The sequence below is a fragment of the Acanthaster planci genome, linkage group LG12, assembly GCF_054643075.1.
Source record: "Acanthaster planci isolate LZ-2023a linkage group LG12, COTS_SCS, whole genome shotgun sequence".
NCBI classification, from domain to species: Eukaryota; Metazoa; Echinodermata; class Asteroidea; order Valvatida; family Acanthasteridae; genus Acanthaster; species Acanthaster planci.
In genome coordinates this window covers 16731422-16756595 of record NC_141788.1, presented here as the reverse complement: position 1 = coordinate 16756595, position 25174 = coordinate 16731422, and the positions used below count along the sequence as shown (strand labels likewise).

The 25174-nt window shown below is 41.7% G+C and overlaps 1 protein-coding gene across 1 annotated transcript; it reads right to left on the bottom strand.

Moving 5' to 3' along the window:
- Positions 1–323: 323 nt before the first annotated feature.
- On the bottom strand, positions 324–23159 carry LOC110990591 (WD repeat-containing protein 36-like). Its single transcript, XM_022255666.2, has 22 exons — positions 22912–23159; positions 20802–20829; positions 20341–20441; positions 19721–19838; positions 18744–18876; positions 18521–18575; positions 16933–17065; positions 15754–15929; positions 14959–15079; positions 14140–14289; positions 13219–13367; positions 10821–10935; positions 10126–10291; positions 8956–9064; positions 8632–8711; positions 7840–7947; positions 7256–7356; positions 6156–6319; positions 5544–5663; positions 5087–5174; positions 4499–4686; positions 324–1235 (listed from the first exon to the last, which is right to left on the bottom strand). Exons 1-22 carry the CDS (start codon positions 23053–23055, stop codon positions 1086–1088), a joined length of 2697 nt encoding a protein of 898 aa, XP_022111358.2. The 5' UTR covers positions 23056–23159; the 3' UTR covers positions 324–1085.
- Positions 23160–25174: the final 2015 nt, after the last annotated feature.

Here is a 25174-nt window from a genome sequence, read left to right as displayed (position 1 = left end):
GTCGTTCAACCTTGATTACACCGTCACATTTCTAGTAATAATCAAGCCTAGGCCCTAATCTTCGGAAAATTTTCTTTCAACATTCAATTTCATATGTCTCCAAATAATTTCTTAGTCATCATAATTTTTTTTAAATAGGGAACAGTATCTTTCTCAAAAGAGATATCCTTGCATGGTGCAAGGTCTGTACCCGAATTACCACTTTCACCATGAAAAGTTTCAAAGCTCATCAGAACCTAGATAAGAACAAATTGAAGGAGCTTCAATCTTCTTTTATTAATAATTAAACAAAAAACAAAAAATCCAAAGTGACAAAATCCAAGTAAAGACATTCTCACATATTTATTGTCTGTGCTGATGAATAATTGATCCGGAACAAAATGTTGGAGGCCATTTTACTTCGCTGGTGGTTGTAATAAGCCACATGAAACATACCATGAATAATGATACTAAGGTGGTTTCCATGACATCCAATGTGTCACCTCTGTACGTAATGGCGAATTCAGTTTATGAAATGTTTCATACATGATACTGTACATCAGAACAGCACTCAGTAAAGTTGATGTGCAACTCTGTTTTCAAGTCGTATTGGCCGGTTGTGGCAATGGCAGGCGCAGTTAAAGAGAGCAACTTCTGCTCTGGATCCAAATGTAATTTTAGGAGAGAGGACCACATTTGAGACTCTTCTTGAAAGATGTTTGGACATAACAAAATATTAGAGAAAGCTGTTTTTGTAGGTAATTTGTTATTATAAGTTACACTTGACGATAAAACAGAGGATCTGCTGAAAAAAATAAACAGCTGACACCAAAGAAGCCCCAAGCATGTCGTTTCAAAAATGGTAGAGGGAACTTACTGAATCACAAACTTGAATTGATGAAAACCAACTACACCTTCCTGCATGTGTTGTGATTTAAAATTGGCTCCCATTTTGTAACTGGAAACTATCTTTCTTGCTCCTGCTGTGGTATTTGTTTTTCTGTTTGAAATCTTAAAAAGTCAAGCATCAGGAGTCATCTCTTCACCCTCCATCCATTGCCTGTGTCTCATCCCATCCGACGCTTCACGCAGCCAGCACAATACCTTCACACAGCCGGGTTCTTCATGTAGGTGATCAAGCACAGGCACTTGTTGAACTGCGCTTGGATGCGTTGCCATGACGACTGCTGCACCACTGCCAGTTGACGCACCTCTTCCGCCAAGTCCTCGTCGTCGGCAATTTCGCTGCCGTGGAGCTGCAATTGAATGGTGTCGGAGGAAAACAAACATCACTGAAGGTTCTTATAGCAATTAACGAGGCTTGAGATTAGTAAGATTTGAAGCTTTGCATGGTAAATGAAACATGAGAAATGAGTTTGCGTCCATGGTGTACCCGCAAACCTATTTCTCAAGTCTTGAGATTATCTGATGGGATCACAACAAGATTCGTGGCAGCAATGAGCCAGTTCAGCCGTTTCAAAAGGGCAAGGTCCTTTGAAAACAAAGTGCACGTGGAAGTCAGCATATAGCAATGGAGATAGGGCAAACTTCCCATGAACATACATTGTACAGCTGTTCCCAAATAACCTCCAATGGCCTTCATCTTGGGCAGGTGCTGTGGACTATGAACTGGCTCATTATTTCCTCAGTCTGATTGTGTAAGCACTGACATGTGAAGATTAACCAGATTAAGAGACTGATGTAGCCTTTGGCTACCGAGTATCCTTTCATTTGGTGCAAAGCAAGTACTTTGTCAATTCCCTTCCAGCACAAACAACACCTTACTGCCAACCAAAGGAAATGAACCAAACAATAAAATTTCCGAACATAATCATAAGTCAACCTTCCAAAATATATATCTAATAAAAAACACTGAAGCAAGCAAGCAAGCAACCTTATGGAATCCTTATCAAGCTAAAACAGCAGCTAGCCAGCCAACTAGCAAGCAGGGTAGCAGCCAATTAACCCAATCAACCAAAATGTCATGACAAGTGAACTTGATACACATCAGAGATTCCCATCAGCAAACCAATTCAGGGAGAAAGGCAGACAAGAAGACAAACGTACAAGCAGCCCATTAATTTGGGCATCGTGTGTCGTCATGACGACGCATCATAAGCCACTTGGCTTGGCTACGCCTCATTTAACTCATTGCTCCTGGTGGAATGCTTAGCAGGCAAGAATAAAAGATAATGAAATTCTATGCTGCGCACACGGCGTAGACATCTTGGGGTGGTCAAAATGACATGAACAGGGAGAAATAGAAAGGGCACCGAAAATAATTCAACATAAAAGCTTAATGCTACGCAGAATGTCGAAAAATGGAACACAAAGTATAGTTTTTAATTTATTGAAATTTAAAAACAATCAAACTGGGACAGACAAATGCAGACACAATTCATATACAGTAAAACAATCCAAATGAGCATTGAACAAAGTGTATCAATTTCTAAATTTTATAGTGCAGAACCCAAACTCTATGAACAACTAATTTGCCATACTGAGTTTTATAAACATGGCCAGAAATTATCCCAGTGATCTGAAACATTTTTGTGAGTTTCACAAACACGAGCAAACATAATCTGAGTTATCTGACATGGGTGTGCAAACACGAACATAAATGTATATTTTCGAGCAGATCTTTTCCAAGTGATCTGAGCTGAGTTTTGCAAACAATGTCAGGCTTTTTCTGAGTACTCGCATGTGGTGAGTTTTGCAAACATGGGCAGGCCTTTGCTGATGATCTGACATGGTGAGTTTTGCAAACATGGGCAGGCCTTTGCTGAAGATCTGACATAGTGAGTTTTGCAAACATGGGCAGGCCTTTGCTGAAGATCTGACATGGTGAGTTTTGCAAACATGGGCAGGCCTTTGCTGAAGATCTGACATAGTGAGTTTTGCAAACATGGGCAGGCCTTTGCTGAAGATCTGACATGGTGAGTTTTGCAAACATGGGCAGGCCTTTGCTGAAGATCTGACATAGTGAGTTTTGCAAACATGGGCAGGCCTTTTCTGATGATCTGACATAGTGAGTTTTGCAAACATGGGCAGGCCTTTTCTGATGATCTGACATAGTGAGTTTTGCAAACATGGGCAAACATTTTATGAGTATTGGTGATTAATTATTAATCCCTTATCTGACCTAAATTTACTAACATGAGCACCTATTCCCAACAGAAATTCAGTTTGTATGCAAACTGTGCAAAATGGTCCAAAAATTCTGCATGGGAAAAAATTCAGTAACATTTCTGTTAAGTCTAGCAGTCAAGCTGCTCCCAGCATTTCAGAAGTTTGAAAGACTAAATTCTACGAGCAAAGCCTTAATGATTTAAATGATATCACATCATAATCCAAAGATCTCAAGTAAATAAACATAAATTCATAGCAAACAAATTCACGCCTGGCATTACCAGAGTGTAATAGCTTGTATAATCCTACATTATTCACGCACGGCGGCAAAGTTGCTATGACAATTTTGAAATCGATGATAGATGAAAGGAGGTCATCTAGTGGTGGTGGTACCTTAGGGAAAGGTGTGTGGGGGGGGGACATTCCTCTCTTTGGAAAGCATGGAGGAGTCAGGGAGGTCCAGAATAAATAATATGTGTATATATGATTACAGTTACAAGTCTTATTCTTGATCGACTTTGACCCAACCTAAGAAAATGAGTCATGAGTTGTCAGGGTCTCTCTTTAGCTGAAAGCCACACACCAGGAAACTCAAAAGGAGCCCCTAACATATTTAGCCCTGTATAACGTCTATTATCATTGGGATGACAGAGTGATACATCCAAACTTGGCTTGCTCTCGCCATGGTAAACTAAAATGAAATTCCTTTAAACTGGCCTAAGGACTAATTACGTTACGTAGGAGCATGCCACAGTCATTCACATGTCCTCTGAAATTTTAGAGTCAGAAAGATTACCTTTGCAAGTCTGTTATTCGTAACTTTGAACATGTACTGTTAATTTTAAGTTTAAAAAGGTTTTGAGAGAGACAAAAAACCCATTCATTTCATCAATTACAAGTCTCTCTTAACTGAACGTTTTCATAAGCAACTTTCATTTATTTTCTATCGGCTACACGTGCGCGCAGAGCCGCGTACATGAAAGCTAATCATGCTGTCAATGCAATGTCTTCAACTGACCAATTTCTAATACGACCAGGAATATAACCACAACATTAACAAAGTTTAAAAATACATTGACATTGTAAACTCACATGTGAGATAGATTACAGATAATTATTTATTTACTACAGATAATAAAACATAGTCCCCAAGATTTTTTTTTGGGGGGGGGACAATTTGACATTTTACTGCCACTGTTCTCACTAATATCTCAATTGTCATTCTCGAAATATTTTATACGAATTTGGTTGTTTATACATGGATGTAAAACATATGCAATTTTCCCAGATCAAATCTCATGCACAGAGCACCACATAACTACAAACCAATGCTCTGCATATGTTCTTCTTTACTCTGGACCTCGTGAAAACAATCAAGTTTCAGACTCACCTTCAAGAAGAGAGTTGTGTAGGCTTGCAGGAGTTCGAAGTCAACGTTATCTTGAAGTCCCTTAATGAGGAAGTGGAGGAACTGCTTCAAGGCCTCGATGGACCCCCCTCCGAGAGGAGCAAGGCTGCGCAGCTCCATGTCAATCTCTGATGGAGACATGGACTTGAGGAGGTTGAGCACCTGGCTGACTGTGGACAAAGGATGTAAGGGTTTCCCTTTTTTAAATCAATCAGTTCGGATTTGGGTTCAATCTTTCCTGCCTATTTCCGAATTTGATTACCTTCTCATTCGGCTTAAGGCAAGGCTGCACTCCTAATTCAATTAGAAAGGATTTTAAAATCACTTTCACATCGTAAATTTATGAAATGTATGTGTCTGGATGTTTTAATCAGGAAAAATTCTGGAAAGAAAACCTTCCGTTCCCCCTTAAAAAAAACAATCAGGATGTAGCTGGTTTGGTGACACACACACAGCATAAAATGGACAGCATGTCTATAGGAAACATTCTACTAGAGTGCACTATTTAAAGGACTTTCAATGTATTTGAAGCTAATCATTTGTGGATAGGAAAAAGAAATAGTTACTCACATTGTTCAGATTCAATGCTCTGCTCAAGAGCTGAGGAGAGACGTGACTGGCGGCCAAAGCTTGGAAGACTCAATGATTTCACCTTGTCCTACCAAAGGGAATGCGAGAAAACCATTTCATTTCTCATGCACCCGTAAAAATGGGAAGGATGTAGAATGCAGAATCGGACCACATTATCAGCATGGCAACCAATCACAATCCCAGATAGGATCTATTTCTGATGAGGTGTCCAATAGGGACACTTCAAAGTTCGCCAGTACTACCACCGTTAGAACTTGACTTGTGGAAACTGCTGTTTGTGGCCAATGTGTCAATGACATTCGTTTGAAAAATGTGGAGATTTTGGATTACTTGAAGAGCCCCAAAGCAAGTGGATTGGAAAAAAAGGACATTTTGGAATTCTGAAATTGTTCCGTGGTACATTTATGAAATGCACCAGGGTTTTCTTAAAACATACCTTGTCTTTGTCGTCACCATCTCCTGGTGCTGCAAACTTGGGCGTCAGGCCGGCTATCGTTGGGAGGAAGAAAGGAGCGGACTTGGGCACTCTTGGTGGTTCCTTGGGTTTGTTCCGTTGCTGCACAAATTACCAAGGAACGTCACAAATGTTGGGTAGTAACCCTTCACAGGTAGAAGCCATTGCCAAACATTTTGTCCACAAATTCCATTACATAACCTGACTCTCATGTAAACCAAGACATGAGGTGTATAGGAACCATACCCCGATGCTTATCGGAGTAGACGTCTCAACATGCCAGCATCGAGAACTAATAGTGTCAACTGGCTGTTTCTTAACTGTTCAGGCTGTGGATTGTGTGTTTGCCGTATAGTTCTTTTTTGCAATTTTAGGTACAAACAAGTTCAGTGGCCTCACTTTTTAACCTGGCTGGGCTCTTTAACTTTGCGAAGAAGGCTAGGGCTGCATCCGAATCTCTTGTCCAGAGCTAGGTCTAGGTCTTCGCTCCATTGCAAATGCGTGGAGACGCGTAGACAATAGACCTAGCCGTAGCTCTGGAAGCCCGTTTCGGACACGGCCTATGTTTCAAAGACAAGAGCGAAGAGTCTTTACCTTGATGAGTTCTAAATTGGTCAGACTCTTCCATCTGGAGTTGGGCAGGAGGGACAGCGTGACCAGTTCGGCCGAGATCTGCTGAGGCGATTTGAACTCGGACACCAGGTCACCAGGCCCCAGGTCAACTGACCGATCCTCGTCAGAATCAATCTCATGTATTTCTGTCCAGCATAAAAAATATTGTTTTTCCTCAAAACTTGAAGTAACATTCTGCAACTGGGTCATTCCATGAGGTTGGGGCCAATTTGTGACGGTGTCCTTTTACCGTCTGTCATGACCTGTAGAGTAGGTCATTTACTTTGTAAAAATAACACACACCTTTGTATTCAGCCTTGCAAGATGTATAACAACGTCAATTTGGAATCCACATGCAGGAAAATAGCTGTTCATTTTTAAGGAACCCATGTAACAATTGACACCGTCACAAATTGCACCCCAACCTCATGGAATGACCCAACTACAGAGCATCTGAAATATGACAGGTTAAAACCTGAACTAAAAAATTGTATTCTGCACGAATCACTGAAAAGACAGGTGAGGACATGGTTTGCAGACTGCCGATTCCTTCAGAAAATAGCTAAAATGAAATCACATTCAGAGAAAAAGAACTAAGAATCAAACAAACCCATCACTCCCAGACTGCAGCTTATCAAAAGGCTGAACATATGGACAGATTCAACAAATATGGCGTGAGCTGGCAAGACAGACACACCAATTTGAATGAACAATTTTCACAGAAGCAAAGACAACTCTGCTGATATTTTTCTTTCATTTTGGATTTGCTCTTTCTCAACCCAATCTGTTCAGAAATTTTTCTCTGAACAAATTCTTATTTGATCAAAACCATGGTTGTTGCATGCCTTACTGTGAAACAAAACCGGTGAATTTTTCCAGGCCACTGTTCTTTGGTTAATGACCTTCAGGAATCGCATTACACACCCAGAACTTTGCACTGACAAACTTTAGGTTCCGAACACCACCAGCACTGCATTCCCACCTACTCAGCCACTGTTATTGAAGCAACTCAATTCCAAAGGTGCTTGGCAAGGACAAATGATAACCCAGGTACAGACCTGAGTGGGTCGAAATAAACTCACCTTCTGGTTCCAAGCTGGTACCCGGCTGGGCCACTGTGCTGGGTTCGTAGGTGTCTGGCAAAGGCCGGATAGGTACATGTGTATACAGGGTTTTATTGGACCTGAAGGACACATAAAGAAAAAAACTTAGAAAAAAGTTTGTACATTATTTTCTAGGTCACTAGTAACTAGATAGTTTAGATAAGACGGTATCAACAGGGTGTTGAGAAAAATGTTATGCTTATTGTTGCTACATTTTTAAATCTTCCTGTTCACTCTGTAGTATAAATTTCCAGAACAAAGTTTGATTTCTTTTTTGCTCAGTACAATTTAACCAACACAAAGCCGTCAGTGACCACTCTGGATGAGGGTTACCGGAAAATGGAAACCGAGAAAAAAGATGGATGAGAGAAAGTTGATGCAATAGTTCCTTATTCACACTGTCCTTGAACCGGAATACATGCTGCAGATGTTGGGAACAAATAAGAAATCAACGTTTGCTAGGAAAGTTGGTTCATGTTACAGTGAAATGGTTTTTCATAGTTAAGGTCACTTTATGCTGTCTGACAGTTAAAGCTACGTCGCATTATGCTCCACAACCTTACCACAAATAAACACCAAGATCATCGACATGGGCAGTAGCGAGAAAGTCGCCGGTAGGGGACAGGGTCAGGCTTGTTGCTGCATCTTCCACAAGAAAGCTATCCAGTAATCTGATTTAAATATCAAGAGAGGTGTGATTTTTGACTTGTCATACAGCTCAGCATGTAGTCTACCCACTACTTACAGTGTAATAACATTCCACTATTTCAAATTTCTTTATAGAACTATTTCAAACAAAGAAACTTGGCTGACACAGCATCTGAGCTGGACTATGCATAAGCTGTGCTAAGCCTTCACCTTAAAGATGACACAATGATAAAGCTCAAATACTACAAGTGCAAATTCTTACAACTGACACTGAGGTTTTCCCAACCCTCAGTTTTTTCCATGTTCGCCTTCTTTGTCTCCAGTTTTGTTTATTAAACCTAACAGTCCTCAATCCTCTGATTCCAATATGATTTTACATACGCCCTTGGGGACTGGTGTTAGATCCTACTCTCGCAGTAAAGAATTGGTCGAATTGTCGATAAACAAGATGCCTAAGCTCTCCATTTGATTCCAACAGTGAACATTTACAAACTGATGGAGGGCTCAAGATGAAGCTGAAAATGGAGACCTACAGATGCCAAGATTTGGCAAGAAAGCCCCCATACATGTGGTTATGGTGGTGGATAGGCACCACAGCAGCCTAAAATGCTTATGCAGAGAGTGGAAGTAGGATACACCTCCCTCAGTTGGTGAAATCCTATCCAACCACTCCTTTTTGGGGGGGGGATGACCAGAGTTTCTCTTACCTGCTCGATGGGAGGTCCCACGTTCGAATGGTTGAGTCCATCGATGACGTCACAAGCCACCTCGCGTCCTGACTGAAAGCCTATAATCAGCAATATGAGTATGAATATTCATGAGTTAATTAACATGAAAAAGGGTGCTACTTCTCTTTTTGTGGAGCATATTATTAATATTTCAACACTTGTTTAGTAAATTTACAACTGCAAATTAGAATAAATTGCAAAAATATCTCTGAACTAATACAAAATCCAAAAGAAATTAAAAGGGTAATACTTGTTACAGGTATGTGTGGAACTCTTCATGTTCACTGCAACAACTCAACTAACCATATCTGTTATTCTATTTAGATGACCTTTGAACCTTCGTACAACTCTTCGGAGATCAGCATCTATGACCACAACCACAAAGTCATCCAAGCTGACCGCAAGCATGGAACTGCAGAACAAGTAATCAAGAAAATACAAGAGGTCAAATGCCAACAGGAGATCGGAAATGAAAATGCATAAGTGAAATCTCAATACACCAGAATTTCCTCCAGCCAACAAACAACCATTTTCTGAGGTAACGTGGGGCTACGTCCAAAAATACAGCTGTTGCTCTCACTGACACCTGACCCAATGAAAACCACTGGCAAGTGGCTGTGGCTACTTTCTATGGGTGTGTGGCTACTTTCCATGGGTGTATGTCTTCCTAGTCACAGTCCATTATTAAGGACGCATGCTGTGAACTTTACATGGGAACGAGTTTTGAGCAGTGTTCTACTCCTCTGAAATGTTAAAAACTATATGACATATCTTTTAAATTACTATCGTTGAAAACAGTGCTTTAAACACTTCAATTTGCCATGCTTTTCCAGGTAAATGAAGGTGCCATTGCTGTGATGTCATCAAGTGCCAGCTTCAGATTTTGGAAACGAAACGGCTGTTCCTTATGTGTACAGTACAGTACTGTCCAAGCGCACTGGCGCAAACGCTTGCCAGTTTATTTCCAACAATTGTGACGTGTACATCACAACTCTCTCCATACACAGCTCTGCAGGCCACTGCAGGTCGATTTTAGGGGTTCAATGTTCAAATTGTTTACCAAATCTTTGCTAACTGAACATACATGAACTTGTGACAAAACTCTGCACACTGCACGACTGTCAAGAAGTGAAACAAAACTGGACCATCAGAATAAACAGAAAAGTATCACAGCCAACCTAGCAAAACTTCTGCTAAACTTAAGCACTCACACAGTTGTAACAGTCTTCAGACTTGGACCACATCCCAACAGTACTCATAGATATGTAAATTGGCATCCAAAAGGGATGAATAGTCATTCAAAGTGGTACAGAAAAAATTGTAAATTAGGTTAAATGGGACGCAAAGGAACATTTCTAAAAGCTGCATTCAAAATGATACTGCATGGGCCCTTTAATACAAGCACAGCCTAAGAGGCTCCCCCCCTCAGGATTTACACTGCTCTAATACACAAAGCCAATCAAAATCTAGCACCTGTCTCGGTGCAGTAAGATCTGATTCACAGGTGCATCTAGCGCCAGACTGTCCAGCTGCTTCCGCAACTTGAACTTCCAGAACTTCAGCTTGGAGTCCAGTGAGCCGGTGATGACCACTTGATTGAGAGCGTCCACGGCAAGGCCCCGGATAGCGCCCTCGTGAGCTGGAAAAAAAGGGACGGCAAAAACTGCAGTTGAAACTTTTTCCCCTTTAGTAGAATCAACTAATGAATTCACATTATTCATTTTAAGCACATTTAAAATCAAAACTAATATGCACCATAGCTTATTTATACAGAATAAATCCCTCAACCATTTGACTCAGTCGTACAAATCATTTTCAACATATCCAGAACCCCAAAACTTAAAGAACACTATTATGACTATGATTATAATTTGTTTCAGAAGGCCTTAAGTACGTTATACTGAAGGCGCAAGCTTAGACAAGTTTTCTGTTCAACGAAATTGAAGACTGGAGTATGGGTTTGTTGTTAAAGCAATGTAGAATAAATGTGGAACAGCGTTAGTGGTAAACTGACATGAATTGTGTACTGTATTGCTCAAATATATTTACACTAACCCCCCTGAATTCACCAGCATTCAAAATCTTTTGTTACAACTTTCTCTTACAATGCTTTACGCAGGCGAAATACAAATTGATTAGAACAATACATGTATTTCATCATAATTTACCTTTTGGGTTGCCAAAGGAACCCCTGTGAATCCCTGATTGGATGTTGTAGGTGTCCACATGACCAGTACTCCAACCAATCACAACAAAGTTACCACATGAAGTGATGTCAATCGCCTTCAAAAACAAAACAGAGTACAATTCAATTATGAAAAAAACTCTCACTATACAAAAACCTTAAAATTTAGAAATGAAAATTTAGGCAAAATTTGTAGTTTAGAATTTTGCGAAGAATGCTTGAGCATAGTTGTTATCAAAGTCATGAACAGTGTATGTGGAAAAATGCCTGCAAGTATTCAAAAGTGCAGAAACATATTTCAGTCATTAAAAATCTTTGAATTTTTGAGAGTGAGAGCTTAATATATTCTATGACTTCTGGGAAGGTTTCAAGGAGCCACAACATGTACACCTCTGTATTGTTCGGAAATCTTATTTTGTGATTCATTAGAGGCAGCAGCATTAAGATTCACAACGTGCCGAAAACAATCTACAGAAGAAAGTAATGAGAGATTCAGCCTCCAATTTTGATGCATTGATCACCTCCAAATGAACGTGTCTAGAAACTATACATTATGCAGTGTTTCAGATTAACTCCTGTTTTTGTCCACAAGGAGAATTTCTAAAGAGGGAAGGCAAGACGATAATGAATCCTTGAAGGACAGTGGTTGTTCAATGGGTCAGTTTCTCTTGTAAATTGTCTCTTGGCTGGTGACTAGAAATGGTATATATGAAGCAAACAAATATCAACAAATACAAGCAGGTCACTGTAATTACGGCACATGAACGGACAAACCAGTTGAACTTTAATAAGTCAACACTGCTGAAGTTTGAGTCATTTGGTATGGATCAGGTCTATGTGGTATAGAGTACCTAAGTGTGACTTCACTGTGAACCAGAGAGTGTATAGAAGGATCCCAATACGACGCTCTTAGCACCGATCTGCACACTTCCTCGTTTGAAAACAAGGCTGCATGTGCCAGCTTCAACTCTTAATACGATCAGACGATTGAAAGTAAGGAGTCAAGAAACAAAATACACAAAGGTATGTTAAATTCAGACTTTTCAGGCTGCAAACTTTTGTGGAAGAGTCTTTCAGGATGACTTGACATGTAAAATCAAAAGAAAAAATAACGGCAATTTACCACGAACAAACGTACCTGCGATGGTCGTGTATCTGCATGTGCAGTGGGCATGGTTTAAACTGAAATGACGTCACAATTACGAACTGGATACTACATGTACCGTGTGGACTTCAAGTGCACACGTGACAAAGATCAACACAGAGAGCCTGCGAATATGCGCAGACGGAGCTAATGTGAAATCCCTCTATTGCAAATGAATAGAGTGTGTTGGTTCATGCGCTGGTTCTCGAACTTATGCCTTTCACACATAATCATGCATGTGACGTATTCACTTCGGTATTCCATTGGGCTGACTTGCACAAGAGTGGTACCAAACCTGACGACATCAAGCATGGAGCAGCACAAGGCACCACAAGCCACTCTGTCACTCCCCACGAGGACTCCTGTCTGATCCCACTCAAACAAAATCCAACACCATCCAATACCCCTACTTGAGGAGAAAAATGTATCCACAAGCGTTGCCAATGGGCCATATGCTCGGGCTTTTATAATCCCTTCACTGGCATCCGAATCACTAGGCAACAGCTGTAACACGCTGGCCTAAAGCCAAATGACAGCGACCACTTGCTAACGCCCTCCACGCAAGCACGAGTTAGTCGCAGTTGCAGCTGGTTGAGTAATTCTGAAAGGTCCATGGAGTGCACGAGCCTGCTTACCAAAGAGACAAAATGGTAACAGATTCCTTATTTGTCAGGACACAGCATGGGTGTTACAAACCGTGAAAAACAACTTGCACTTCAATTGCTCAGTCTAAACATGAAGCATGACCCTGGGGTACAGCAGTGTGACTAGGGTCTAGGCGGCGCCCATGTGTACACATAATTACATCCAAGGGCTCTATTTTGGTAAAATAATGTAGGTCAATTTTGGGGTCATTTGGAGAAAGGGGGTCACAATAAAGCTGAAGGTTTGACCAGTGTTTCTTTAACCCCTTCGCTACGGAGGACTGCTGCTATCGCACCGTTGCGTGAGGATTAGTGCATACCACACATACAGTCTATTCACCATGCAGGTGCTGGTTCAATGGGGCCTGCTGCTGGACAAAGCCCTCCATTCGAGGCATACCTCAGCCCAGCAGTCGCGGTCAAAATAATCCCGCCGTGAAGTGGTTAATTTCCTTGCAGTGAGATGCACCATTTTGCCACATAGAGTCCCACCCTGGGGCGTAACTTGGGAGGTTAAAATAAAATAGAATGGAATTTCCTTTATGCCTGTGAATCAACTCCTGAAACGGTAGAAAGAAAAGAGAAATTCTCACTGTGGCCTCCGCGTCTGTGGCCTGGGCAGCGTGCGTGCAAGTCAGCTTGTGTTTACCCATAGTGCTTTGCTGGTAGTTCCACGTGGTTACCATGGCAGTGCCTTGGTGACAGGCAGCAATGCTATCCCAGTCACTCTCTCGACTTTTTTCTGTTGACCAAAATAACAAATTATCCTTGATGCATGATGCGATATCACAGAAAAGACACAATATCAGATCAGCTCATTTAAACCTTGCTCAACAGCACATTAAAGTTCGACAAAAAGTCAGTTTAACCACTTCCTGCCGGGGACTCTGTAATCGGAGACGTATGGTTCACATGCAAGGCCGGGGTCTCCAAACTCGGACAAAGGAAACAGGGCCCTGTAACAAAAGACTGTACTCCAAACAAAAGACCAGGCTGCTGGGCATTACCAACATTTTTCACTCTCAAAAGTGGTGATAATCCAGCCTTGTTTTGAAACCGTATACCAGGGTTGGGGGCATTGAGAGCAAGCGGATTACCACCGGGGACAAAAGGGCTCCTCCACCGCAGCGATGAGCCACACAGCACCGCTGCACACTAATCTGACCCCTATTGAAAAGAGGTCAGCAGTGCACTGAGGTTCGTGAACAAAAGAAAGTTATATAACACCGCACAATCTGGGCTCTGTTTACAAGGATGCAGGCCTGGCTGAAATACTCGGGCGTCAATGAAGGTCACTTCGTGAGGCTATAAAAGACCATTGAAGGAAATGATGAATTTTTGAAGGATTTTGAAAACGGAAAAAATGATAGTCATGCCAGCCCAGCACCATCAACATTGAAAAATACTCCGGCATGAAGTGGTTAAAGGAATGGACAATGACTACGATGGTCTCGAGAGGAGACCAACGGGCTGGAGAGAAGTTGACTGAGAGACGGGAGAGGAGACTAACCAACCTGCCGCAAACTGGGTGATTGGTGCCATCTTGAATCTTTGCTTGAGCACGCCCTTCCTGCTGCCCAGCTTCTTCTTCAGGTTGGCCTGGCCCAGGTCCTTGTTGTGCTTCTCGTGCATTGTGGAGAAGGATTTTAGGGTACTGTCTTGACCTGCAGCACAAGTGTACTATGTGCAATGTAGGACCTTCCTATCTTGGATATACAGACGTGCCTTTCAATGGGCATTACCAATGGGGGAATGGGCAAAGTGACAGAATAAACCAGGCTGGAGAAGTTCATTTTAGGAGCAAACTTGGAATACCAAGGGGGGGAAATCGTGATGGCAAATGGTTTTTAAGTGCAAACTGGGACAGTGAAAGTTGATCGTGACTGCAAAACCCTGACATTGAAAACAGCTGCTACAAGCATTGAATACATATTGCAAAAATATTGACAACACATGCGGATATCATGAGCGGTGAAATTCTTCAAATGATGGAAGAAATGAGATGACTATCTCACAGTTCTCAACAACAGGTAATGCAATGAATCTGGTACAATTTGGAGTTGGTTAACCCATGCATGTATAGCTAAGTCGGTGGGTAATGTGCTTTCAGAGAATTGTAAAGTGAATGGATGAAGTGAACTTTTCATGTCCCAAACTCTCCACATATAGAGGGCTCTCACAACAAAATGTGACAAGTTCCCGGTCTCTTCGAAATTTTTCAAACTTTTTATCAAGGTTCTTGTTAAAATATGGTAATTTAGCTAGTCCTGTCAACCTTGTTATAATGTGAACTGACTGCATATCAGCATGTTCAACTCAGTGCCAAATCTTACCAGCACTGAGAATGTCCTTTCCTCGTTGACCGTAGAACCTTATCTTAGCAGGGGGTGCACTGTGGCCTGCTCGGAAACGGAGCAAACGCCCACTGCCATCCGACTGATCAAAAATCCACATCTGGATAGAGATAAGAACCGCACAAAACCGACAAATTCAGAAATCTGTCCTTTGCTTTTAATTATTGAATCCATCATTATTTAAGAATTACAGTGCTGGCATGCACATTCAGTTGGAAATTTTTTTTAACAATGTTCTTCCAGCAGGTTTTCACTCTGTCAGTTGGGCCAAGTGTGGATGCTAGTAACATGACTGGCAGAGACTTGTTAATGAACCATGGTGGGACACACTCTACAAGGAGCCATAGCATTTTAACCCCTTCGCTATGGAGGACTGCTACTACAGCACCATTGTATGAGGATTAGTGCATACCACACATACAGTCTATTCACCATGCAGCTGTTGGTTCAACTGGTTCAATGGGGCCTGCTGCTGGACAAAGCCCTCCATTTAGGGCATACCACAGCCCAGCAGTCACGGTCAAAATAACCCCGCATGAAGGGGTTAAAGAGAACAGTGCCAGAAAATGTTCACACATTTATGTACAAATTTTCACTCAGCTCAAAGGCATTACACAATGTGAAAATGGAAAACACCTTGAGTAAACTACATGTTTTCATTCACTGTTACGACAAAGGGGTTCAACAGATATTGAATACCTTCAGTTTTATTACTATATACCCAGAGATATCAGACAGACAGCTTAAGAGGGTTCAAAGAGATTTCCTGCCCACCTTGAGGGCATTGTCAGACGAGTTGGTGACCATGACCGGTTCGGACGAGAGAAACTTCATGCCAGCAACACCTGACTTGTGCGCATCTCTCATCTGTGCTTGAAGGCACTTCTCTTCCAGGTTCCAGAGGGCGATGTGCCCCACAGCGCTGCCAGTTGCCATGATTGGGTGACCATCTGAGAGGCAGAGAGATAAATCTGCATGTGCTAGTGGTTAAAGCTGGTCTGTCCACACTTGCTGATATCATAAACCCAGCATGGACAAATCTCAGTGAAAATGCTCAAGTTCCTCACACTGTGAACGCTCTGAGCTAGTTCTATTGATGCATTCCTTCATGGGTCCTCTTCAAGAAACTATTTTCCTTTTCAGAGAGAGGGGACCACGTGTTGTGAGTCCCACATATTGTCTCAAGTGGCAGCATGAGCTGTGTGGACATCATTTATTCACAGGTCCACGTGAGGAATATCCTTTCAAGATGTCGAAGTGACCGGCCAGGTTGAGAATTGGGAATTGAAAGCCACTACATCATTCATGATCATCCATAAACGAAATCTCTCATCCTTGAGATCACGCCGCACCTCTATTTTGCTACACTGAATACACTAGCCTTTTCTGACCCACTAACAATCTTTCGAACTTGATTATTTAAGTATACAGTGGGTGCATGAACAGTCTCCTTCCACATACATTTCCTACTTGCAAGGTACAAAATGAATGGAATGTTCCCAGTGCCCATGTGAAGACCATGTTGGTGCATTTTAAAATTACAAATACATGTACTCAGTCCTGTAAACACGTAACAATTGGAGGGCACTGTTAAGTAAGATTCAAAGAAAGTCGGCTTAACAAATGGGAATCCTTGTAGTAAGCAAAATTTACTGTTTGCAGAGTGTTGAGAATTTGATGGGATCAGAAGGTTTCTTGGCAAAATACGGTGACAGTTATGTAGGGTTGAGGATGATCTATTACAGGAACAGCCTTCAGCATTTGTGCAACAAACCTGCCTCATTCCACAAAAGATCCAAATGCAGTGTGCTAACTCATGTTATGTTTCTGAGTTCCTGGGAAGTAAGACTGGTCCCCAGTGGTCTTTACCTATCAAAATCATAAGTTTATTCAAGTCATGCTCTTTCTTCAAAAAGAAAGTACACTGTAGGCCTTGGTGACACGAGTCCTTACCCGTCCTGAACGAGATCGCTGTTACTGGGCCCCACTCTTGGGTGAACGTGACGATGGTCTCGTCATACTTCAAGTTATGGACAATGATTCTGCCGTCCTCCAGGCCTACGGCCACCACATCCACCGCCGGAGCCTAAGATAAGATACCCATCAAAAAGAAGCAACCATTCATACTAATGGTCAAATATCACATCACTGCCGAGGATGCATAATTCACTTTCATCTGCTCCGAGCAGAACAAAAGAGGGCATGTTTTTTCGGTATTCGCCGCATAGGCGCGCCAAATATATGTGTGTTTGGCATGGAGCACGCTGAGTACGCGTTACTAATTTATTGCGGCATGTATGGTATTTGCGTACACGCAGAACGCGTGCAAGAACCCACTTGTAATCAACTGTCTTTCTTTCGCAAATTGGGGCTGCACTTCAGCTCGGGGCAGATTGAGGTGTCAACTGCAACTCAGAAGATATGTGGATAAGGCTGCGACCAAATCACTTGGCTGCGACTAGAAATTATAGACAACTCTGGGAACTAGCTGAGGCCATGACCATTACCATGACCATAGAATCCTAAGGAATTTCAGGCAGCTGCCAAGTAATTCCGCCTGATCTCTCAGAAAACACACAAAAAAATCCTGAACCTCCTGATGGATTTTGACAAATTTGGGACAGTATAAAATGGCACAGTGAGCTGAACACGACTCATCAAAACTGCGCCGGTTTGAGGTGCGTTATGTGGGCTTCTTATCTTTTTGATTTGCACCACTAATGGAGTGGGTTTTAAAACTTCAAGCTGAACTGAAAGAGCAATTCTGTGGCCTGAGGCATGCAATGTTTTAGCTGGCCTCCCACAGATGTTTTTGCGCCTGGGTCCCCTATCGCTCCAGGCCTCATTGAACATTGGACCCAGATGTACTGCACCTTTCTCATGCTCCACGTAATATGAACTTTAATTGTCAGTTGCTGTAAAATCAATCTGCTTAAAGATAATGGCAAATGTCCGTTTGTGAACGGAAGCCTTAGTGCTCACATATGGCATGCACGGGACCTATACACATGTACTTCTCCCATTCACGGCCTCCCACAAGTTGAACCCAGCCCAGGCCAATGCTATCAATTTATGTCTAAGCCCAGGCATTGAAACCTCGACTGACCTTAACTTCCTTGGCATTTTGGCATTTCTTTTGCAACGATGCAACTTAAATCCTGCAAAGTCCTCTCACTTCCTCCATGAAAAAATTGACACAACCTGAATCCTCCAGAATCCCTCGTAACTTCTTGATTATGCTCCTTGGAGGTGAGGCCACTGCCTCAGTCCTTCACAATCCTCTGACGACTCCTGTCATTTCGAGGCAGGGCGATGATTTCACATACATGTACGTGTGTGATCTACGTAGACCTGAATTTATTGCCTGGTCTAGCATAAACGACATTTGGTTTTCCCATGACCTTGGCACAATGCATCCTTCAGAATCAGCCACATGTTTGCCACACACAAAAGCCTCAATCTCTTAAAATCTTCCACTTATGCGAGGAGGAGTTTGGAGAACTTGGCAAGGTTCAGATCAAGGGCTGACTCTTTGACTTACCTGCTCCAGGACTGTGACAGAGGAACCCCAGCCAGAAAAACTGTACACAAGCTTGCTGTGGAAGGAAACCAGTAGGACATTTGTGACCATTGCAATGCGTCGTGAGAGTCGATTTCATCAATGTTACACTCTTAGCCTTCAAATGGAAGCCAGCAATTCCTAATTCAGATTATAGAGCATAAGATTCAGACTCCAAGAAGACGAACCCTCTCGTGTTCCTTACTTGGATTTAATGTTCCAGATCTGCATGGTGCCCTGTCTGCTCCCCACAAGGATCTTATTGAGGTAGGTGGTGGGGTGCATGAGCGCTGTCACTTCAAAGACGTGATTATCAAACTGAATCTCCAGATAAATCTCTAAAGAAGTCACAAGAGAAAGAAAATAACGAGACATATTATACACTGCATAATGGTGTGACCACCTGAGGGGTTAACACCCCTGGACTAAATGCAAACAGGTAAACTCAGTTCACCAACTGTTTAACAAAATGTTTTATGATTCTCTGTGTACAGGTCAATGAAGATACATGCAATGCAGATGACTGCAGTCAATCCGGTTGCAGTAGGACCCCGAGGCTACTCTGTAGGCCCGCTAAGCACAGAAATTTGCTTAGCAGAAGAAATACCTGCCCATGCCACGCACTGTAAATATTTCGTATGATTGGTTTCTGGCCGGCTTTTTGCCCATATATTTGCTGCTGAAGCAAACATTCCAAGTTACCACACATCACACATATTTAACAATTCATGATTCCAGAGCCGAATTCTCACTAGTCAAGTATGTATCCCAGGATCTGCGCGTAACTCAAATGTGCCAGCAAGGTAAACTGTTCCTCGGGACTATTATATTTTTACCGAGGGGAACGAACATTGACTGTCCACCCTCAAACCATGTTTTTATACTCAGCAGCTCTGTAAAATGGGACCCCAGAGTGAGGTTCAATTAGCCTAACTGTGGAGTAACTGGGCAGACTGGATTGGCCCAAATGCTGTCTACTGGCCAAGTGGAAATCAACATAGAAATTCTTCTCATAACGCAGTTTTAACCACAGCCACTCAACTTTCAACTCTACATTCATCTGCTTGTGTCTTTCTTCGACGAGCGGATATTACATGTATCAATGCATACGGGCACGATTCCTGAGAGATCAAAAGGTCGTCGATTGGGTGCAAGGTGATTTTTCCCCCTTCTTATTCCCACCTGTTGACTTGATGTCCCATATTTTCAGTAGGCTGTCTTCATCCACCGAGACGAGATGATCTCCAAATGGCAAGAGAAGATGGACATCCTTGCCATGCCCAGAATAAGTGTACAGAACCTGAGTGGTAAAGGTGGACTTGTTTTGATTAGAAATTTGGAGTCCATCTGAGAGTACCATATTCAGAAAAGATGCCATTGGGGGTAAAAACAATAAGAGAAAGTGCCAAAATTATTCTTGTGTGAAGGCCTGGGGCCAATTTCATAGAGCTACTTAAGCACAAAACCTTACCTGATAAATCAGGTAACCGGCCAAAACTCCATGTTAGCATAACAATCAGATAAAGTTTATTAAGCAAAGATTTTTCCAGCTTAAACCATTTTTATGCTTAAGCAGCTCTATGAAATTGGCTCAAGCTGCCTACAACCTCAGCTTTTGTGCAGCTTTGCGATATCACAACGCAGTTTACGATATTTCATAAGTCTGTATAAATTTTATTTCACCAGCACTGTAAAAAAAAAAAATCTTGTCAGAAGAGGAGGCGGCAGACATTTACTCTACTTCTCTAGCCTTGCTTTCTTTTCTACTAAGGTACAATGCATTACAAGGACAATGTAATTACCTGTCTTCCATGGGTGAAAGCCCTCACTATATTCTGACAAGCGGTAAACACAAGAAAGGCATCAGCTGCTACACACCTGATGACGCCGGGATAAGCATTGCCTTATTTAAGAGGATAAATTGAGCAAATAAAAAAGGTAAGAATCCTAAAATTAGGAATCAGTGCGAGAGCTGCCCTGAGGCTTGCGATATCCCTAAATAGGTGATATTCCATGTTTCAGCAACTGAAAAGTGAGATAGGGCAAATACCATGAACCCCAGCGATAGTGACATATAACCTTAGTAATCTAGCCACCACCAGAAAAAAATAAAGACTTCAAAAAGGAATTCTTTATAACACATTTATCAACTTCTAAAGATTTCGTTTGCACAGAAACTTTCTGGCAGATCAGAAGGCTATTCTTCACGTTCTTCACAATTTACATCAATTACACATAGTAACAACGACCAGAGAATACTTACTGACGCTAACAATTCCTAGCTTTGAACACTGGAGAGAGGTGTGGGAAAGACAAAAAGACAGAGAAGAAAATCCATGAAGAGTAACAATCACTCATACATGTAAATGTTTTGGTAACTTGAGAAAATTTGACTGTCACTGTGCATAGGCCTATTGTTTTGTGGGTTCCGGCTACAACAAAAAAACACATCTGGATCTGGATGAATGCTCTGAAAAGCTCCAAATGAGAATCACTCAGAACGGAATTAGGGGGTTGTTCATTCCAGCATGTACATGTACGTGTCATTTTTGGACTCACCTGGATGTACGTGTATGAACATGCAAAAGAAGATAATATATAACATTTGTTGGATATTATTTTAATAAATTCATATTTTAGGGAGAGAGGGTAAGGTTTTGAACACGAACAAAGACTACGTAGCACTTTGATTTGGGAGACTTTTGTTGAATCGATTGATTTGATTTACATGTATGGAGGTCTCATTCAGAAAGTCAATTACTGATTGGTCCAGAATTTCATTTGAATACTGGGAGAATGAGCTTACAATTAGCCTTTTAGAAGCATGGCAGAAACAATAGGAGGGAGCTACTGAAGTGGTTCATTTAGAGCAAACACAAAAGACTTTACCCAAGCCAAATAGTGCCCTCCTATAAGTCAATTCGGTATTTCGCTTGCGCATGCGCCAACTGGCCTTGACGACCCTTTTTTGGATAACAAACCATTCCGCCCCAGAGCAATGCACATGTTCACACCTGGTAGTTTTTTTGACTGGGCGTTAGTGCCCATTCACCTCACTCATTTGAGTGACCACCTAAGGCTTTTCTCTTGCATATTATCACCTCACACTTCAAATATCAAACATGGAGGGAAAAAGCCAAAGAACTTTGACATTTTGCAACAGATCAGATATACATTATTCAGAATGGTATGGATCCAACACAGAACACAAGATCGATCTATTTTAGAGTGAAAAGTTTGAGTGAATTTTGTGCCAGTGGACTACATAGAATTTATTTTAGGCCTTGTTGAAAACATACACTTTTGTTTCAGGCACTAAAATTTGTTGGATCACCTCACACATATCAGTACTCCTGGGGAAACCCTGTGTTCTGGTTTGGATTTTATTTGAAAGTACAAGACGCTCTACGGTGTGCCTGGGCAGTTTTGCGATGTGTATGAAGGATGACTAAAAGAATCCCCTAAATATTTCTTGTAAAAAAAGTCATGTTATCTGCAGAAAGTTGAAAATAAATTAAACCTCAATTATTTGTACGGCAGGTCTATGCTTTACCATACCGCTGGCTACGCCACGTGGGTTTGTTTATCCAATTTCTATCAAACAATTCCTCTTGCACCCAAAACTCTAATCTGTCTTATTGTGTTTGCCATGCCTCTAAAAGACTAATAAGTAATAGGCACAGCATGTAAGAGCTTGACAGTTGCACAGCACTCATCATGACACACTGGACTTGCAAGAGTCTGTGTTTGGTGTTGCTAGGCCTACCAGCCTACACATCCCCCCTTAAAGTGTTTCTTTTTTTTTACAAAAAGTACTTCATAGGTAACCCCCGAACTGTGGGGTCCGACGTCCGCTCGTTCATGAGAGCAGAGCGGATGTCGGACCTCACAGTTCTGGGGGTACCTAATAGGCGAGTACACATGACATACACTGTAGGAAAGAAAGTACTCGGTATGCGGTACATCATCATACATGTGTATTTATTTATCAAGCTGTTGATGCTTTGTCGATGCTGCTTGTATGTATTGACACTTGTTGATGCTTAATAGCATGACTGGCATTTGAGGCCTTGGACCTATGTGTACAAAGGAAAATACAGTGGTTTGGCGTGAGCACGTACGTGAGCAGGCAGATTCTGACCTGAGTAGTACTAGTAGGCCGAACTGCATGGATGATGTAGGCTATTGCCAGATGTAATTATTATTTCTTGAAACAAAATCTTTCTAAAAATTTAAAAAGCTGGGGTGCACATTTGTAAACAAACGCATGTAACATTACACAGGCACCGACTAATCACGGATGTCGGAAATGCAATCATTAGGCTAATCATCATAATGATGAGGCAAGGTCAACCATGTCATTGTTAACTCACGTTGTAAGTGTGGAAGGATTTCCCAACCGCTGTTACCACGTAATGATCTTTATGTCTCTGATGATAACGGATTGCAAGTGGTACATGATTGCAATGAAACCCCAGTGCACGAAAACCAACGAATATCTGGCTCCCAGTCGGCATTTTTGACGCAAAACAGTCACAACAGTTTCAAAGCTTCACCATCACGCGATCAGGCGGGCTTAACCTACACGTAAAAATTTCACATGTATATGTACATGTACAGTGTACATATGTACATGTATATGAACACCAGACGACGAGCACACGAGCACACGTGCACACAAAAATACGCTAATGAGGGCGCTATTCGCTCCCCGCTGGAAAGGTTGTACCCATTTATTCAGTTGGACCTATGTCTGTGGTTGGACCCCTGGATCTATCTGGATCCATAATTATATTATACGTTTTTTAGAATAAAATAAAAGATTCCTCATTAACAACATTACACATGCATGAGAATAGATACTTGTAAGCGGTTTCTGAACTTGGCTGAGTGCCAGTACTATCAAAGCTGTCGGTTATATGTACGTGAATACTTTATTCCTCCCGATTGGGCCACTCCTGGATCTGTTTAATACTTCTGAACCATAAACAATCACTAGATAATCACTACGCTACTGCTTTAATATTGAGATAACTTAGAAGAATGAAACCTAAACACGGTTGGGATCTCTTTTTTGTCCAAAATATAGGAAATTAAGATTATAAATCAGCATAAATCCTTTAGCTCAGTGTATATTCAAATCTAGAAAATTACCACGTGGGTGCTGCGCTCAGAGTAATGAAAAAAAATGTGATGCGGGAAAAATGCAAAGTTATGCGGTGTTAACCAAGCATTCTGGCACACGGACTCCTGAAATTGGCAATTTTCGCAGTTACCGGCTTCCATAATTATAGGACTCTTCTGGGTCTCGGGGATCCCGGCCCACCACACTTCCTCCCTGCCCATCCATTTAAGCCTAAAAAGGGTTCGAGCGACAATGCAAGGGAGGAGTGAGACAAGCCCCTAAGCCCTGGCCGCCGAGTCGGCCATACGTCTCGAACCCCTGGCCGCCGAGTCGGCCATACGTCTCGAACCCCTGGCCGCCGAGTCGGCCATACGTCTCGAACCTGTACTGAGGCGCTCACATGGACTCAGACTTCGCGGAAAGTCCCAACAGAAGAGCTTACCCGGTCGGCTATAAAGGTACTGCTGGTATTTGACGGGGTGAACTTAGCGTCTCTTTTATAGCTACTGACTGACAGCAAGCGTTGGGAAAATAAAAAGCTACTGCTGGGATTCGAACCCTCCGACTAATGATTTGAACATCGCGACCTTAGGCCTAACCATCATTTTGGACATTTTAAAGAAGTTACTTTTCGCTGTTCATATTAAGGAGATATCCAAACCATTAACCTTACTGTATAGAATGTTTCTGTGTAAATACCGCATGACTAAAACGCTACAATGGTACATCACGTAGCAAAATACACATACACAGAAATGATGGTCGTTAACATTAATGTTCTCCCCTGACAGCTTCTCGGTCCTTTTAGTAATTTTTTTTTGGGGGGGGACAAGGCGTTTTCTTTACTTGCACAACAGGACAACCAAAGGTTGAATCAGGACCGCACTAGTTCTGCTAAATAACATATTATGTTATGTGGTAAATGTGATCTGTGGTGTAGTTCTTCAGACACATTGCCCTGCCCTATGAATGGTGTTTGTTTACAGTAAATTTCTTCTCTAAAAAGATGTAGTTGAAAAGTGAGCACTTTTCTTGTCATGTTATAATTTATTTTTAACATGTGGACCTTATAATAAGTTGTATTTTTCAGTTGTGAGAAAGGTTAATGTGAACACATAAGTGCACTTCTTCCTATCAATACTATCTAGCATTGCGGCTTTCCCCCGGGGTAGCATCACTGTTGTGCCCATGAATATGGACGTACGGTAGCATGAACACAAGACGGCAATAAAACACTCTTTAAAAATAGTAAAACAAAGTTGAAAATAAGGTAAACTGAGATAGAAAGGTACTCTTTGAAGGTTTAGATTAAAAGAAATTGATAGCTATCCTTTAAATAAGAAGTTGCAAGTTCAGATTGTCGAAATGTAACTTGATGCAAGGTTGTCACTGAATGTTCCAATTTTATAAATCAGACGATCTCGTCATCGTTCATGCCATTTCACATATGCCAGTCTGAGTACAAGCCAGTGTTTGAGCAAAGGTTTTGATTCTCAAGGCCAAGACTTTAG

Coding starts and splice junctions, on each gene's coding strand:
- LOC110990591 (XM_022255666.2), bottom strand. CDS start 23,055: ATGCCGACTGGGAGCCAGATATTCGTTGGTTTTCGTGCACTGGGGTTT. Junction 18,877..19,720: donor ATGGGACATCAAGTCAACAG/GTGGGAATAAGA, acceptor TGACTTCTTTAG/AGATTTATCTGGAGATTCAG. Junction 10,292..10,820: donor TTCCTTTGGCAACCCAAAAG/GTAAATTATGAT, acceptor CTTTTTTTCCAG/CTCACGAGGGCGCTATCCGG.